An 18009-nucleotide genomic window follows, 5' to 3' on the forward strand; every position below is an offset into this window, starting at 1 on the left:
AGGGACAATGTTCTGTGAAAACATTGAGTCATTCTGAACCTGGGGAGAGTTTTTCTTATTATTCTCTAAACAACACAGAATAACAACTATTTACTAGCATGTGCATTCCCTAGGCATTATACAGAACCTAGAGATTACTTCAATTGCAGGAGCATTAGTGACCATGTACACTGTTCTGTAAGGGGCCTGAGCATCCATGGGGCACCTGTAGATGCTGGGTGAGCAGCGGGGGTGCAAAGGGGAAGGGGATTGAACCAAAGACAAGACAGCCTCCTTATTCTTCTGGTCAGAGTTGTTGGGGTTGATGGTTGACCTTGGCCTGAGGCTCTCACCAGCTATCTCCAGGGCCAACTCTTCACCACTAACCTCTTCACATGGAGACTTGGCCCCCCTATGAGTCCACTCTTGGTTCCTGAATTGGAGCCCTGTGGCTGTGAAGTGCATCCCACATGCCAGGCCCACAGAGGACGAGGATCAGTGGCCACACAAGGGTTTGCCAACAGCTCATTGGGGGCATAAGTGTTTTACTTTGGAGACTCAAGGGTGGCACTGGGACCCACATGAGAAGCTCAGATTCACCTCTGTGCCATATGTCTTCCAGCACAGGCCTGGGCTGTGCTCCAGCACCTGTCCAGCCAGCCAGCCACCAGGCAGGGCTTGCACCAAGCTCCAGCTGCAGCTGTTGATGCCACAAGCCTCAGAACTGAGGGCAGCAGGCAGAGGACAGGGCACATTTAGCATTTCTCCATGATGGGCCTAGGATGATCTTCAGGCCCAGGGTCCAGATGAAAGCACCGCCTCCAGGCCCTTTTCTCCCTGCAGCCTGAGACCGGCTGCCAAGGGGACACTGCAGCAGGACAGCAGGAGCAATGCATTGATTTGCTGAGGATACCAGTGAAGAGCCAGTATTGACAAGTATGGGCAACTGTCAAGGATGGTTTTGCTTCTGCAAGAAAAAATAAATAAAAGATTCTGCTAAAATGGCAAGTATTTACAACCATATATCCACTTAAATGTATTACATTGGGATTCTGCTCTTTATACATAACAATGACATTACCAGCCCAGGAGCACTAGGTAAAATTTGCTTTCAGTTCCTTTATGGTTAACTGTTATGAACTTTTCCACAAAACTTTCCACATCCTCTTGACTAATCCTCCCTGTAACCTAAAACAAGGTTTTTTTTTTGTTGTTGTTGTTGTTGTTTTTGTTTTTTTTTAAAAGCTGGTTAATGGATATCAAGATACAATCTATGGCTGTAAAATGTACTTTTCTGTGTTCATCACATCAGTATTGGTGGAACAGGGTAAGAAAAGGGTATTCCCACTAAACTGAAGCACTGTTTGATTCAAGAACATCTTAAACCTTAGCTATATCAAGAGCCATGTTTCACCTAGAGGGTACCTCATGCCTTCCTAACCCATAAGAGCATTTGAACTAATTTGATAAGCCATTTGGTATGAAAAATGGCTCTGAAGAGTGGGCTTTATTCATTTAATAGTTCAGATTTGAAGATCTCCTAGGTATGATAAGATCCTGTGGGCAATGAAATTACTTTCAAACCTCAATATGTGTTGAAATCACTTGGAACTTGGCTTAAAATAGAGCTATCTAGTTTATACTCAGACTTACTAACTCAGAAATCTTACTCACAAGAGGGGGTTGGCAGTCATAGGAATCTGGATTTGTAACCAGTCACCCAGAGAATCTGTTGCAACCTGTGAACCCATTATCATTGCAAACAATGAAGAGAAACAAAGATAAATTAGATCTGAAACATGCCTTAAAAATTATAGAGAACATCAGGTCATTAGTATAAGATTTATGCATTAAGTGTTTAAGTTACATGGACCACAACAGATGTAGAGTATATATAATTAGGCCATTGATCTAAATGATACCTTGCCAAGACACCCTAAGCTAGTAAATGAAGAGAATTTTAAATGAAAGATTTGAAAAACAAAAGGAAAGAGCAAAGGATAACTTTTTCCTCTAAACTATATACCCTTCTCTAAAAAAAAAAAAAACTTTTCCACAGCTTAAATGACCACAATTGAATCTGCACCTTCAATTATCTATACCTAACCCACCATTTATCCAGAGCTCTAGGTCCCAGTGTTCTATGAAAACACTTCAATTTGAATTACACATGCCTTCACACAACTTGTCAAAAATCCAATACAGTCTCCCCACTCAGCTTCCTAAATCATCATTGAGACTCCCTGTTTAATAGCTGCCACTACAGAACCCGTGACCAGGCCACAAAGCAACTAAGACCAATGAAGTCCACCCCCCATTGCTCCATTTTAGGCTCCTCAACCTGTAATCTACTGAGAATCTGACCAGTCAACACTACCATAAATTCTTCTATCTTGGCAAACCGACATTATATCACAATTATATCACAATGACTCTCCCCACCCTCGATAAAAACCAACCCTTCTTGGCACCTAACCTTTTATATTGATGCCCTTCAAATGCACTCATCTTGGTCAATCCCAGAAGCTACTTTATACCTAGACTTAAGTGTGGGGGGCACATTAATATGTTGATCAATTGTTAATGTTGAATGGCCCCTATACTAATTCACTGTGACCAACCTCAGTGGTCACAGTGAATTAACAATAAACAATCCATGACATTTGTTGTATTTGGTTTTCAGGTGACTGTTCTGAATTCCATCATTTTTGACATTATCCTTGCTCAATTCCCACATCTTCTATTCTCACCAGATGCTCTTGATATTGCTTAAGACAATATATAGATATGCATAATTATGGTTATCTTTGTCTTTGGAGTTACTTAAGCAAAACAAAATAATAATGATCTCTCTCATTTTTTATGTTCCGTTAATTTGAACATTCATTTTCACTCAACAGTTATCCCCTATGTAGTCTTCCCCTTGCTTCAATCCTTCCCTTCCTCCTACTGGAGATTGAACCCAGGGGCACTCTACCACTGAGTTACACCTTCATTCCTTTTAATTTCTTTTTATTTTTTAAGACAGGTCTCATGAAGTTGCCCAGGCTTGACTGGAACCTACCATCCTCTTCACTCAGCCCTACAAGTCTCTGGAATTACCACCTAGTTTTCCTATTTATTGCTTTCCCTCTTCTTTAATTTCAACAACCTCTTCAACATGATGTTTCTAAAATACTAAATCTGATTCCTCCTCCACCCACCTCTCTCTCTCTCTCTCTCTCTCTCTCTCTCTCTCTCTCTCTCTCTCTCTCACACACACACACACACACACACACACACACACACAGAAACATTCTGTAGTTTAAGTGGGAACTTACTTTAAACAAATAAGCAATCCATGTCAGAGATTTCTGAAGACAGGATTAAAGAATATATCAAAGGTACTAAGAAGGAACTGCTAATCATTGGTCTCAGATAGACATCTAGGAGCAGTGGTAAAGAGAAGAAGCCTCCTGAAATGAGGCACCTGTGAAGTTATCGATACTTTGCTTATTTTTCAATAAAAACCTCAAACACTGGGACTCACCCTGCAAGGTTAAAGGGAGAGTACAGAGAAAAAGGGTGCTGGTTCTTTGTCTTAACCTTGTCACCCACTGGCACTCATGTGGAATGAAAGTCTGAACACCTAGGATCCATGAGGTTGGAAGGGAGTTGTTACAAAGCAGGACTGTGGGGTCAAGAAGCCCTGGAAGTGAGTCCATACTTCATCATAATCTGGTGACCAATGAAAAAATAAATAAATAGAAGGGAGGCCAGTACAATAGAGGATGAAAAATTGGAGGAGGGAAAAGGGGAGGTATACTAGGGATTAAAATGGAGCAAATTATATTCCATGCATGTATGACTGTGTCAAAACGAACTGATTGTTATGGGTTACAATGAACTAACAAAAACATTTAAAAGAACTATATTATAGTGTATATATATATACTATAGTTTATAACATATATATGTAACTATTATATATAAAACTCTCTCTCCATATATGTGTGTTGTGTGTGTGTGTGTATGTGTGTGTGTGTATATATATATATATATATAATATATATATTATATATATATATATAAAACCTTTGGTGAGGATTAAGTTGAACGTTATATAAATTTCAATATTATAATGTTATAATGTTCAATATTATAATTCACTCATATTCTTCAATGCAAAACTATGTCAAGACTAGAGCAGAGGTGTACAGTTAAGATCACTTATGTTATTATTTATATCTTGCTCTCCCTGATAAAAAGGCTACCACAAACCTTTTTATGTCTGTATTAACCATCTCTTTTAACTTTGCATGTCCTGGGACTTAAAAACTAACATTAAAAGTTTTAGGTATTCAACTGGTATTTTAGTTAACCTGCCAGAGTTCATAGAGGGATCTATAAATAAAGAGATGATTTAAATTATTATATGAGTTTTTAAATGTGGTCTTCAGAGTATCTGTAAATTTCAATGTAATAAACACTGATGACAGCATTCATTGAGAATAAATAATAAAATTGTTAAAAGATTTACATAAACTTAGTCTTAAGCAGATGGCACTCATTAAATAATGTTTATTGTTGTTTTATTCTTTTCAGTCACATACAACACCAGGATACACCCTGACATAATCACAAAAGCATGGAACAGAACCTGCTCCAATTCAGTCCCCAGCACTCCCCACCTCTGCTCCCTCTACTCCACCTATTCTTTTTCAATCCATTTAGAGTTTACTTTTTTTTAATTAGCATCCTGTGAATACACCCAGTGCCAGGAACCACCATGCCACATCCATGCATGCTCTTAAGAAACCTCAGTCATACTCATTCCACTGTTCTTCCCTTTTCCCATCTCTTTCTCCTTTTAAATCCTCTTCTCAATCTCAACTCTACTGATGTCTCCTATATTTTGATGAAATTCATCTTACTTTTTCCCCTTTCTCTTTCTCCTTTTTTAAATCCCTCATCCCTTATTTTCTATTAGCTTCCACCTATCAGAGAAAACATTCAACTCTTTACTTTCTGAGTCTGTCTTACTGCAGTTCCATCCATTTACAGGCAAACACCATAATGTCATTCATTTTTATGGCTGAGTATTGTGTATCTGTACACAATTGTGTGATATATATATATATATATATATATATATATATATATATATATATATATACCACTCAATTGTGTACATATACCACCTTTTCTTTATTCATGCATCTATTGAGAGTCATCTAAGTTGGCTCCTTAGTTTGACTACTATGAATTGTGCTCCTATAAACATTAATATGTTGCATTACTATAGTATGCTGATTTAAAATATTTTGGACATATACTGAGGGGTAGGAAAGCTGGGTCATATGGTGGTTCTGTTCTTAGTTGTTCAAGGAATTGCCACACTGTTTTCCGAAGAGGTTGCACCAATTTGCAGTCCCACCAGCAATGTATGAATGTACCTTTTCCCCCACATCCTCACCAACACTTATAATTTATTCTGAATAATTGCCATTCTGACTGGAATTAGATGAAATCTCAAAGTAGTTTTGATTGCATTTCCTTAATTGCTAGAGATGTTGAACATTTTTTTCATTTATTTGTTGACCATTTGTATTTCTTCTTTTGAAAAGTATCTGTTAAATTCTTTTTCCCATTTATTAATTCGGTTATTTGGATTTTTGGTGTTAAGTGTTTTGAGTTCTTTGCATATTCTGGATATTAACACCCTGAGGAGCAGGTAGGAAAGATCTTCCTCCATTCTGTAAGCTCTCTCTTCATGCTCTTGTTTCCCTTTGAAGCAGAAACCTTTTAATTTGATACCGTCCCATTTATTGATTTTTTTTAGTTTATTTCTTGCACTTTAGGAGTCTTGTTAAGGAAGTCATTTTCTTCTAGCAAGTGCAAGGTTTCTGGTCTAATTCCTCGTTCTTTGTTATACTTTGAGTTAATTTTTGTGCAGGGTGAGAGGTAAGAGTCTAGTTTCATTCTTCTACATATGGACTTCCAGTTTGCCCATCACTGTTTATTAAAAGGGCTATCTTTTTTCCAACATATATTTTGGCACCTTTATCTTACTATCAGTAAACTGTATTTACATTGATTTGTCTCTATGTCTTCTACTCTATACCATTGGTCTTCATGCCTATTTTGGTGCCAATGCCATGCTGTTTTTGTTACTATCTTTCTGAAATATAATTCTAGATCCTATTTCCTCTGTGAAAATCAAGTTGAATTTCAATTTCCAGGCATGTTCTATTATTGGCCACTTTTATGTTGTCAAACAAAATAAAACTTTTTTTTAGGTCTCTAAATGCACTGTATTTTATTTTTTCCTTCTCCTCTGGGTAGCTTCTTGCCATGACACTCCAGCCCAAAGTTCAACAGAGTATGAGAGCTGTCTTTGGAAGCACATATCAAAACACTCCTAGGGCTGGGGCTATAGAGTTCAATGGTAGAGCACTCAATTCTCATGTGTGAGGCACTGGGTTCAATCCTTAGTACCACACGAAAATAAAATTCATAAAGATATTAATAAAAAAGACCCCTAAAGTTCAGAATCAGCTCCCCTTTTTTTGGTCCTATTCAGAGTGTATCTTCTATTCATTGAATACATAAAAGTTGGAGACATGGCTGGTTACAACTTTTAAAAGACACTTTGAAATAATAAGAATATATTGCTAACAGTACTCATTCATTTTTCTTAATGGAACTGTTAGGCTTTTTTCAAACAATTCGCTTAATTTGCCAAACAGGTACAATGCTTTGGCCAAATAATTCTGAGTTATATCATGTCAATGTCAATTTGCATCACATGTTGCTTGGTAAACAGTGAAGAAATGCATGTAAGGTACTATTGATGCATTAGAAGATACTTACTTTTCACTAGGAGAGCCACAGGTAACATCAGTCAGCAGAGAAAAGGCAAAATCTTCAGTCACTTCTGTAAAGTGGCTGAATCCTCTTGTATCCTTGAGCTTTGGATTAACAAGAGCACAAAGAATCTCATAGAAAAGAGTTCTGCTTTTGGTACTGAAAACTTGATTTTTTCCTTCAACAGTTATCTAGAAAAAATTCAAGTATAAAAATATATACTTTAAAAATAAACTTCTTAAATTACATGTCATCTACATACTACATAAAATCTTTATTAACAGTTGTTAATGTTTACAAACATGAACCTATGAAGCATTTAAGAGAAACTGGTATTTCAAATACATACATTTGCGCTTTAAAATGCAAAAATAAACATTTAATTTTAAAAAAGACACAATAGCCTAAATATTTTCTATTTAATCTTTAATAGCCAAATGGTCACCTGGATCACTTAACTACAATAGTTAGCCTGATGAATTAAAACAAGTCCCATTTTTACACCACTTCCAAGAACATACATTCTTTTGACTAGCATATAAAGAAATAAATGCCTAGAGAATATTTTTTTATAATGGAAGTAGGATTATTTTTGTCTGTTTTTCAATGAACAGAAGCTACCATATGTCATTAAATTCTAATAATCAAATCAAGAAATTATTTTCAACCAATAGTACTCAAAACCACCTGGCATTCTTGTCTTTTTCAGAAAGTATGACCCTTCCTACTTTGGAAGACTACATTATTCATTATTGGAGGAATAAGAAAAATAGGGGGGAAAATCACTTTCATGGTTTTTTCTTGCCAGAATGAAGGAGCCCACATCTCAACTAATACCTAAGCAATGGTATGAAGCCACTGACTTATTTTGTTCTATTTTAATATATCTAATAAGTTCCTGTTAATTTTTTAAACTCCAAGTCATCACTTTCTCATTATTCTACATTATGCTCTTCCTGCCAACATACATTATCAACTTGCACATAAACTTATATTAGCCTTAAAATGACTAACCCGTTTCTCCTACTAAAGGAGCTCATGAGGGAGTTCTCCATATTTTTGTGTGTGTGTGACTTAGTAACATTCCAAACTCAAAGAAGAACTCAAGATCTGAATTTATAGTAGCCACCTCAAAGATAGGAAGGGAGAATGCAGAATAATCCACAGGGGAAATACAACGAAAGGAACAGAATAACAATTTAACAATGAGAAAATTACAAAGGAAGATGAAAGAACAGCTGATTGGACACTGAAACAAGCAAACTGGTCATAACAAATGGAAAATAAGCTCAAGAAACTCTCCTAGAACTCAAAGAAAATCTCTCAGATACAAGCATACGAAAGAACAGATACAATAAAAAAAAATACCACAGTTCTTTAATAAGCTAAAGAGACACTCCTGTCAAAAAGTTTAGAGATTACTTTCAATCAGAGAAAATTAAGAAAACAAAAAACACCAGACATATAATATCTGAGTGATTTTTTTAAAATATTAAAAAAAGTCATACTAGAAATCAGAAAAATAAAACATAGTAACAGAGAAACAAAAATTCAATCTGACATGAGGCATTTCTGAAAATGAAATGCCAGAAGCCAACAGAGACACAGGTACATAAATTTAAGAACTAAAAGTTATGATACAAAATTTCTAGAGTTTTTCAAACTGTTATCTATGTTCAAGGAAAACAATTCCTTTTAGTAGAGTGCACAAAATAAAACAAAAAGGGCATTTATATAACGCTTGGTTATTGTGGGCACTTCAGAGTTCTTACAACTTTATGTTAACTTCTTTAATCTTCACAAGAATCCTCTGAGGAAAGTCCTAGTATGACCTTTGTTTCATTTCCAGGGAAAGAAACTGATTATGAAAGAAAATAACTTAAGTCAGCCAGAACACAGGGTTGGTGACTGGCCAAACCCAGGAGGTGTTCCTGACAGATACCTGCACTGACTGCCCAAATCCCCCACAGGCTTGTCAAAAAACAATACAGATTGACTCAGGTCACAGACAACTTAGTTAAAATTATTGCAATTATAGAATAAAAAATCAGTCAGTAAAATACAGATTGAAATCTAAGCCAATTAGTACTATTATAAATTATAGGTACAAGATAATCTTAGCATCAAATGCATAATATTAAAAGTGTGTGTGATAAAAAATAGTCTGGCTTTTTAAGGACATTTTACATAAACAGATACAAAATAAACACCCAAATTATAGAAATTGACTTAAAAACAAGCAGAAGGCTTAAAGCAACCATGGGAAAAAATTAAAAACCTGTCAGGGTTAAAAATAAAAGAAGCAACCATTGGAAATGGGAGATGGTCTACCAAACTTCCACAAAACAAATTATTCATATGCTCTTTCAAGTTCTCCAGAACACAAAATTAGACCTCCTGACTCATGTTTTATTAACCTCCAATTGCCAGGAAATCTAAATCTGGTAAAATTAAAATTGTAATATCAAATCCAGCAGGGTTTTAAAAGACTGATAGTGTTATTAAGGCAACTGACAGCTTTTAAAATTATTTTTACTGTACCATGCATGGGAAAATCAGAGGCCAGAATATCATGTTATTGCAAAAATATGCCCAACCCCACTGTTGGATTTTATCTAGAAGTCTTCATATGAATCATTTAAAGCTATTTCTTTTTTTAGGACAATATTTGTATCATGCAAACATGAATAAATAACACTTCTAGAGTGTGTGATCTTATTTAAGATATTGAGATTTTAGTAAAAAAAAACATTATGGAAAATAAAACAAACATTATGTAGGGCGGGTTCTGTTTCAAAGAACTTGGAAACTTAGAACTTAGAAACAGTTTTACCTGCAATACAAGATTTTATGTAACCAGTTCTATTCAGCCCTGGTAGATTTAGACTGTAACTTCTGAAGCTGAGGTTGAAGTGTTAGTTTAACATGATATATATGAAAGGTTACTAGATGAAGTATAGGATTCCTTAAATTTCAGATGAGCACATAATAACTGGTTGCTAAATAAGTATGGCAAGTAAGTATTTTATGATGTATATATGCTTAAAATTTAGTTGTTGTTTATCTGAATTTCAAACTTAACTGGGAATCCTTGAATTTTATTGGTTAAGTTTTATAACCTTATCCATATGTGATTATCTATATCTTCAGTGCTTTGTTTTATTATTCTTGTAGTCTAATTATATAACTATGTCTAAAAAATGAAATATTTATTTTGTGGCATACAGTCATGCATAACTTAACAAAGGAGATATGTTCTGGGAAATGCATTGTGGATAGTTCTGTCCTTGTGAATATCACAGAGTACTTACTACCTGGTAAGTACCTACATGCAGGATATATGGTTTAGCCTACTGCTCCCAGGCTACAAATCTGTACAGCATATTACTGTACTTAATACTATAGGTGACACATGGTAGTATTTGCAAGTGTAAACACAGAAAAGCTACAGTAAAAATACTAATAGGAATTTATAATCTTATGGGAACACCATAATGTGGTCCATTATTGACTAAAATGTTTTTGTGTGGTTCATTCATGGCTGTATTTCATCAATACACCAGAATTTATTGAACTAGGCCCCCCTCGATAGCAATTTTTTGTTTCAATTTTTGTTATTACCGTAAGTAATGCTAAAATAAGCATTGCTGCCATACATGGTATTTGAACAAATGTTCCCAAACCCATTTGTTCTGTTTGAACACAACATCCATTAGGTATTCATCTAGAACAAGCTTTATAAGTTATAACCCAAGAATTTCAGAGGTACCCCAATTTTTCCCATATTAAAAGGAAATAGAAAGTTCCTTTTGGTAAAGCACACAAATAATCATAACAAAACAATCAAGATATATTATTTGATAACCACTTAAATCAGTGTTGATTCTTTTTAAAAAATATTTATTTTTTAATTATAGGTGAACACAATCTCTTTATTTTATTTCATTTCATTTCATTTCATTTTATTTTATGTGGTGCTGATATCAAACCTAGTGCTTCATGCATGCTGGGCAAGTGCTCTACCTCTGAGCCACATCCCAACCCTCAGTGTTGATTCTTGACCAATGGTATATAACCATCTTATATAATTTACTGAGGAAAAGGGGCAGCAGAATTTTCTTATATCTTCTACAAAACATTTGATCTGAAGTTCTCTGCTCTACCCTACATTGTTCTCACATATGCTTTCCCTTGTCTTGGCCAAAATCAACTTGCTGATGTCCCATGCCATTTCATCATTAGAAAATTTAAGTAACATGGACTGGGGTCATGGCTCAGTGGCAGAGCAAATGCTTCACACATATGAGGCACTGGATTCAATCCTCAGCACCACATAAAAATAGTAAATAAAACAAAATAAAGATATTGTGTCCATGTATAACTAAAAACAATATTTTAAAAAATTTAAGTAACATTATTTTCTGGAGTGAGATCACTATTTTTTAGAATGTTCTGTATGTAAAATAACAACCACTTTTCTGCTTTACAAGCTACTTGGCATGGCCTCTTCTTCTTACCTGTATACATAACAATTTTCTTTTTTATACTTTGAGCTTTATATTTTAAGAAATATCATGGGAAATAGAATAGACATGATATTCTAAGTCCCTGCTGTAAACATTTTAAATATTTAAAGGTCACTATGTTAGAAATATAGTATTAATAAATTTATACATATGTGATCAAAACTTTTTATACTTATACGTAAATGTGTTACTATAAAATATCTTGGTAAGAATCCCACACACACATTCTCATGTTTTCCTCTAGTACTAACTCTTTTTATTTATCTATTTGCATGTATGTCCTTGGGCTCATATCTCCATTTAACTCCATCATTTGCAGAAGTGTAAATAAATAAATGGGTTTAAAACAAAAGCTAGTTGGTCCACGTCCAGGCCAAATTGAATGCCTAAAGTTATCTGGCCAATCCATAGCTTTTCCTTTTCTGGGAGAGTTTCCAGTGCCCAAGAGGAACAGAGAACAAGCAGTGGATTTGTTCCTGTTTCGTGGCATTTAAACAAAAAGCACTATGTGGATGAATACCTACTCCAAGTCCTCTTTTTTTTAAACTAAATTATTTATTTATTCTAATTTGTTACACATGATGGCAGAATGCAATTCACAGAGCACAGTTTTTCAAGTCACTGATTATACATAAAGTATTTTTCACACCATTTGTGTCTTCATACATGTACTTAGGATAATGATGTCTAACTCATTCCACCATCATCCCTACCCCCCTATTCCCTCCCTCGCAATCCCTTTCCTTTTCCCTTTCTAAATTTCCTCCATTCCTCTCATATTCCACTCCATCACCATTATGAGTCAGCCTCTTCATATCAAAGAAAACATTCAGTTTGGCTTTTGGGGATTGGCTTGCTTCACCTAGCATTATATTCTCCAGCTCCATCTATTTACCTGCAAATGCCATGATTTTATTCTCTTTTAATGCTGAGTAATATTCCATCATGAATATATACCAAAGTTTCCCTATCCATTTATCTACTGAAGGGCATCTGGGTTGGTTTCACAATTTAACTATTGTGAATTGTGATTCTATAAACCTTGACATGACTGTGTCCCTGTAGAATGCTGTTTTTAAGTCCTTTGAGTATAAATCGAGGAGGGATAGCTGGGTCAAATGGTGGTTCCAATGGGAGCAAATCTTTACCACAAGCACATCAGATAGAGCACTAATCTCTAGAATATATAAAGCACTCAAAAACCTTAACACCAAAAAACAAATAACCCAATCAATAAATGGATTAAGGAACTGAATAGACACTTCTTAGAAGAAGATATACAATTAATCAACAAACATATGAAAAAATGTTCAACATCTCTAGCAATTAGAAAAATGCAAATCAAAACTACTCTAAGATTTCATCTCACTCCAGTGAGAATGGCAGTTACCAAGAATACAACAAAAATAAGTGTTGGCAAGGATGTGCAGAAAAGGGCATACTCATACATTGCTAGTGGGACTACAAACTGGTGCAAGTCCTCTTTTTATGACTGCAAAAACAATAGAAGTCAAATGCCAAAGACAAGTGAACAGCTTCTGGAGAATCAGAAAGAGCCTGCAGCTTCCAACATCTGTTCTGCCTTTCTAGACTTTGAACTATTTTTTCTGCTGCACAAGATTATGCAAATTGAATACTGAGGGTGTCAAACAGGCATCCCTCACATCCAAACAAAAGTTCATTGTCAGGTATGATGAATTCTACTCTTATATTTAGAAGTTTAGTGTTATCATAATTCTATGTATGTGATATAATAGAATGCGACTTTTGTGTTGGTTTTCTAATTTGTCAAGTTTTATTAAACCAAGTGTTTCCATTTGCAAGTTTTTCTTACCTTTTCTATTAGATGCACCACAGCACTGAGCTGTTCTTCCATGTTCTCTGTGGCTACATTCATGTTAATGTTGTGGGGCACTCTGTTAAGAATGTCTTCATCAAGGGGCTGATGTAGCTGATCAGCAAGGCCCCAAATCGCCTGTGACTCTGCATCAGAGACAAGAGTGATGTTGGCAGTACCATATGCTTTATCAATTCTGGCATCAACTTTTGGGCCCAAAAGCACAATCTGAAAGCATTTAGGAAATGGACTTGAAGACCCTATATCTGGCGTTAGGTTGACATCCAACATGCTGTTGCTCTGGCCAGGTTCAAAGACCAATGTGCCTTCATTTCTCATAAAATACTTTCCAGAAACAGCTGGAGATATGAGAGTACGACCAATTGTTTCAGCACTCCTCAACTCCTGCAAAGGAAACAATAACATATAAGTGAAACTATGATGTCTCTGAACATGCCATAAACAAAATTTTATTTCGTAAAAATAAAATTCTATTTTTGTTAAATAAACTGATGGGCAATATAGGGCTTTATATGTTTTCTAATCTAATTAAAAATTTGTAGAGATAAACATACATCATACAGTAATGGAGTTTGGAAAGACAGGTTCCTTTGAGTGAACATATCAAAGAAGAGAATTAGAAAAGAAATGTTGCTTTTTCCCCATAAATGTCTCCCAGGTGAACACACTAAAAGTTGTGCTTTAGCTTACACATGCTGCAGACCATACGTATGAAGGAACAAAAAAAAATATTAACATTTCATTCCTACCTGGAAATTTGTTGGGGAGGTAGTTGTAAAGTAGGGAGGATAAGGAGGAGGCAGAGAGAAGGAAGGAGAAGGAAGAATAAACTGGTCTCTTGCTCACATTTAAATACAGGAATGCAGGAATGTGTTATAATGTCCTAAGTGCATATATCTCTCATATTTTCAGTTTGAATACTTAGTCATGGAAGAATAAAAGGAATTTACATTTATTTACAACTGAGCCAACAACTGTGAAACTCATAGTATAGCCCAGGATTGCAAAATATAGATGCAGAATTAAAGAGCAGGTCACTCATAGGAACTATTATTCTAGTGAAGACTTACAGAAAACAGAAGAGCTATGGAATTAATTATCAGAGAGGGGTTCATGGCCCCTAGTTTTAAATTCCTGGTAAAGCTGGATTTCTCACAGAGGTGGTGGTGTTTGATTAGTATGAACTGCATATATACATTTGTCCACTGTTTTCTGGTAGAAATTGTTTTGTAATTCCAATATTTAAAGGAAGTAAAAAAATAAAAATGTTCTTATATTTATAAAAATGTGGCACAAACAATCAGCAGTATGCTATTGGAAAGTCAATATAGAAACATTTGAATAAACAGGCATTATAAGAATAAGAAGTAAATTCACAGTGTTTCTTGAACTTGTGTACTCTGAGCTATTGCACAAATATATAGATGATTAGCATCTGTTTTGAAATTTGGTTTAAAATATAGATGATTAGAATCTGTTTTCAAATTTGGTTTAGCTATAGGCCTATTTAATGGAAGCATAACTAGAATGGGTGATCTTTTCATTATTTCAAGTAATTAGGATGAAAAATTTCTTCTTTATATCATCAAGACTTAAATATTGGAGAATATATGCTGCCTGTATTTATGTATATGGGAATGTATTTATGTATATGGGAATGCTGACCTAACAAAGTATATGGATGTTATAGTGACTATTCTAACTTCATTAATCTCTCCTAAGTAAAGTGAAAATCATTATCATCATAACAAAATGGTGACTTGGTTCATTACTGTGTTCTCATCTTGCCAGTTCTTGGAAAGCAGAATTACACAGCTTTATCTTCTAGCAATATGCCTAAAATTCAGAAAGAAAGAAAGGCAGGGCAAAGAAGCAACAGAAAGTTATGCAAATGAAATGAAACACCAGAGAGGTAAAATTATATTTTGATTTTTTAAAATCATACTTGTTACTTTTCAATAATTGTAGATTAGCATGCATTTATAAGAATAATAAAAAGAGATTTCTTGCACCCTTTATTTAGTATCCCTTATTGGTGGCATCTTGCATAACTATAATATAAATCATGACCAGGATACTGGCATCAATATAGACAAGATTATCAAGACATTTTTTTCTTTTTCTTTTTGGTACCAAGGATTAAATCCATAGGCACTTAACCACTGAGCAATGTTCCCAGCCCTTTTTATTCTTTATTTTGAAATAGGCCCTTGCTAAGTTGCTGAAGCTGGCTTTGAACTTGTGATCCTCCTGCCTCAGCCTCAAAGAATCCTTCAGTTGACTTTTGTCTGCACTCTATGCCACCCCCTCTTTCATCTTTGGAAACCACTAAACTCCAATTCGATATTATTTTTAATTTTAGGAATATTATATAAATGATATCATACAGTATATAATTTGGGGATTTTTTCACTTAGCATGATCATGCAGAGGTGACTCTGGTTGTCATATGTATTAATAGATTATTTTAAATTATTACTGAGTTGTGGTTCAGGGCATGGAGACACTACAGTTTAACCATTCACCCATTAAAAAGAAAATGTTGTTGGGGCCTCAGTAGCTCAGTTGGTAGAGCATTTGCCTTGCATGTGTGAGGCACTGGGTTCAATCCTCAGCACCACATAAAGGTATTGTGTCTACAACTAAAAAATATAAATAAATAAATAAACATAAAAAAATTAAAAATATTTTAAAACAAAGTGGATATTTTCTTTTATAAAAAATCTGCCTTGCTTTAGTTTTGTGCTATTATGAATAAGCTGCTATAAACATTGATGTGCAAGATTTCATGTGAACATAATTGGCTGCACCAATTTGCAGTCCCACCATCAATATGATGTCTCTGGGTGAGGTATATCAAATATATGTTTATTCAGTGCAAAGTGTTTGTTTCCTTCAAGAAAATGTTTCATGATACATATAGGCCAGTAGCCAAAACCTAGAGACTTTCTAAGTTGAGAGAAGCCGGGAACTTTGTGTTTCATTGGAGAATTTCTGCCTAAATCTCAAAAGCAGGACCTTAATGACATGACCAGATAGTGGGTTTATTGGAGAATGTCCCCCATTCGTAAAATGATAGTATGGACTATATCCCGCTAGGCCAAGGGTAGTTTGGGCTTCTGCCTTCCATTTGATGCCATATTTTCCCCCTCTGCTCTCCCGCACCCCAGCTCACTCTTGAAAGGCCTTCTGTTCTGCCAGCCATAGTGACATCTGCTGGCGGACATGGGAAGTCACGAATCTGGGGGACCCTCTCAACCAAACCTTGTTAATGCTGCCATTTATCACAGGGGCAGGGGTGTGGGCTCTGGAGGGCTGGGGTTCCTGTCATTTCTCCCACACCCTCTCCCAAGAGAGCAACCGTGTCTCAAGCAGCCAGTTCCCACCTTCCATTCACAGAACTGAAAGTCAGGCAGATGCAAACCCCAATGCTAGCGTGGGCCCTGGAAAAGAAGACACCACTTCAGGTGACAATAGACTTGACTGGATGCTTAGGAAAGGAAGCAAGGCAGTTCTCACCCACCTCTGCTCCCTCCTCATTTTCAGCAGGCCTCTGCCTGTGGCTAGGAGAGGAGTGGAGCTCTGTCCCCCACCTGGCCCCGCTGTCTCAGCGCTGCTTTAGGGGCAAACTTGCAACTAGGTGAGTCGAAAAGGGATTATTCCAACTCAGAGTTTCTTTTCTTCTGATCTAACACAGAAGATGTCCACTTTGTGTTTCTGAGAACTTCATGGTGTCCTAAGAACTCCACTTCACTTTGGCTATTCAAAGTGGAGTCGCTTGGTCAGCAGCACCAGCATCCCTGCTCAGAGCCTGTGAGAAACACTGCCACTCAGAGGTGCTGGAGTTTTGCACTGACAGAAGACACTTTGAAAGAAGCCCCGAGGCTATAACTGCACACACCCAAGTTCATGTGCTTGTACTCCACACTGGGTTCCTCACCTTGGCGCCCTTGGCCCATCAGGCCAGATCCTTCTTAGTCTGTAGAGGTCTTCCCCGTGCAGTGTAGACATTCAGCAGCACCCATGGCCTCTACCTGAGTTGTGCACCAGCACCCCTGACTTGTGATAACACAAAAGGTCTCCAGGCATTGTCAAATGACCCGAGGGGAGGGGGAAAGTCACCTCTGTTGAGACCCATCAGCATCAGGGCACATTCTCAGACCCCACCCCAGACTGGCAAAACCAGGAACTCCAGTGGGGCCCAGGAAACTGGTTAACTCTCTGTGAGACACAGGCACTCTGAGGTGGAAGAGGACTCGGGAAAGGCCCTGCAGTGAATCACTATTTGGTGACAGAGAAGTCACAGTGGCCACAGCATGACCAAGAGATTACAGGCTGTGGATGATAAAGAGCCCAAAGCTGGAGCCACCTGGGAGGGTTTGCAGCCAACACTTCCCCCTGTGCTGTCTCCATGACCTTGGCCAAGTGACCTGATCTTTCAGTGCCTCAGTTGTCATCTATGGAAAATGGGGATGACAGGAGAATTTGAAATAAACAAATGACAGGAGAGTTTGAAGTAAACATGTTTGGATGAAGAAAGGTGCCTAAGCTAGAAAAGTGTGTGCAATAGATAAGGATATAAGGTAAACATATTTTGATGTATTTTAGTACAAACAAAGGTGAGAATTTAGATAAGCAAGATGTAAGCAAGATGTGATGCAATATAGACACAATCTGTTAAGATAGGATAAGAAATAGAAGTTATGAAATAAACAAGTTTTTGGTTTGAAGTGTTGTAAACAACGATAGTATTTAAAGGCCAGGAAGGCTGAGCTCTTTGGCCAGTTCAGACCCACTATG

The 18009-nt window shown here is 36.3% G+C and overlaps 1 protein-coding gene across 1 annotated transcript; it reads right to left on the reverse strand.

Annotated features, from left to right (window-relative positions):
• Positions 1-507: 507 nt before the first annotated feature.
• Positions 508-14324, reverse strand: LOC144373455 (adhesion G-protein coupled receptor V1-like). Its single transcript, XM_078036524.1, has 4 exons — positions 14280-14324; positions 13186-13593; positions 6832-6929; positions 508-946 (listed from the first exon to the last, which is right to left on the reverse strand). Exons 1-4 carry the CDS (start codon positions 14322-14324, stop codon positions 769-771), a joined length of 729 nt encoding a protein of 242 aa, XP_077892650.1. The 3' UTR covers positions 508-768.
• Positions 14325-18009: the final 3685 nt, after the last annotated feature.

The sequence above is a fragment of the Ictidomys tridecemlineatus genome, unplaced genomic scaffold (genome assembly GCF_052094955.1).
Source record: "Ictidomys tridecemlineatus isolate mIctTri1 unplaced genomic scaffold, mIctTri1.hap1 Scaffold_40, whole genome shotgun sequence".
Lineage (NCBI taxonomy): Eukaryota > Metazoa > Chordata > Mammalia > Rodentia > Sciuridae > Ictidomys > Ictidomys tridecemlineatus.

Excerpts from the sequence above, each read along its gene's own strand:
- LOC144373455 (XM_078036524.1), bottom strand. The coding sequence starts at position 14,324 with ATGAACCCCTCTCTGATAATTAATTCCATAGCTCTTCTGTTTTCT. Across the intron at positions 6,930-13,185 it reads TGGTGCATCTAATAGAAAAG|CTCAAGGATACAAGAGGATT; the intron begins GTAAGAAAAACT and ends GTTAATCCAAAG. Across the intron at positions 947-6,831 it reads TGTGGCTCTCCTAGTGAAAA|AAGCAAAACCATCCTTGACA; the intron begins GTAAGTATCTTC and ends TTTTTCTTGCAG.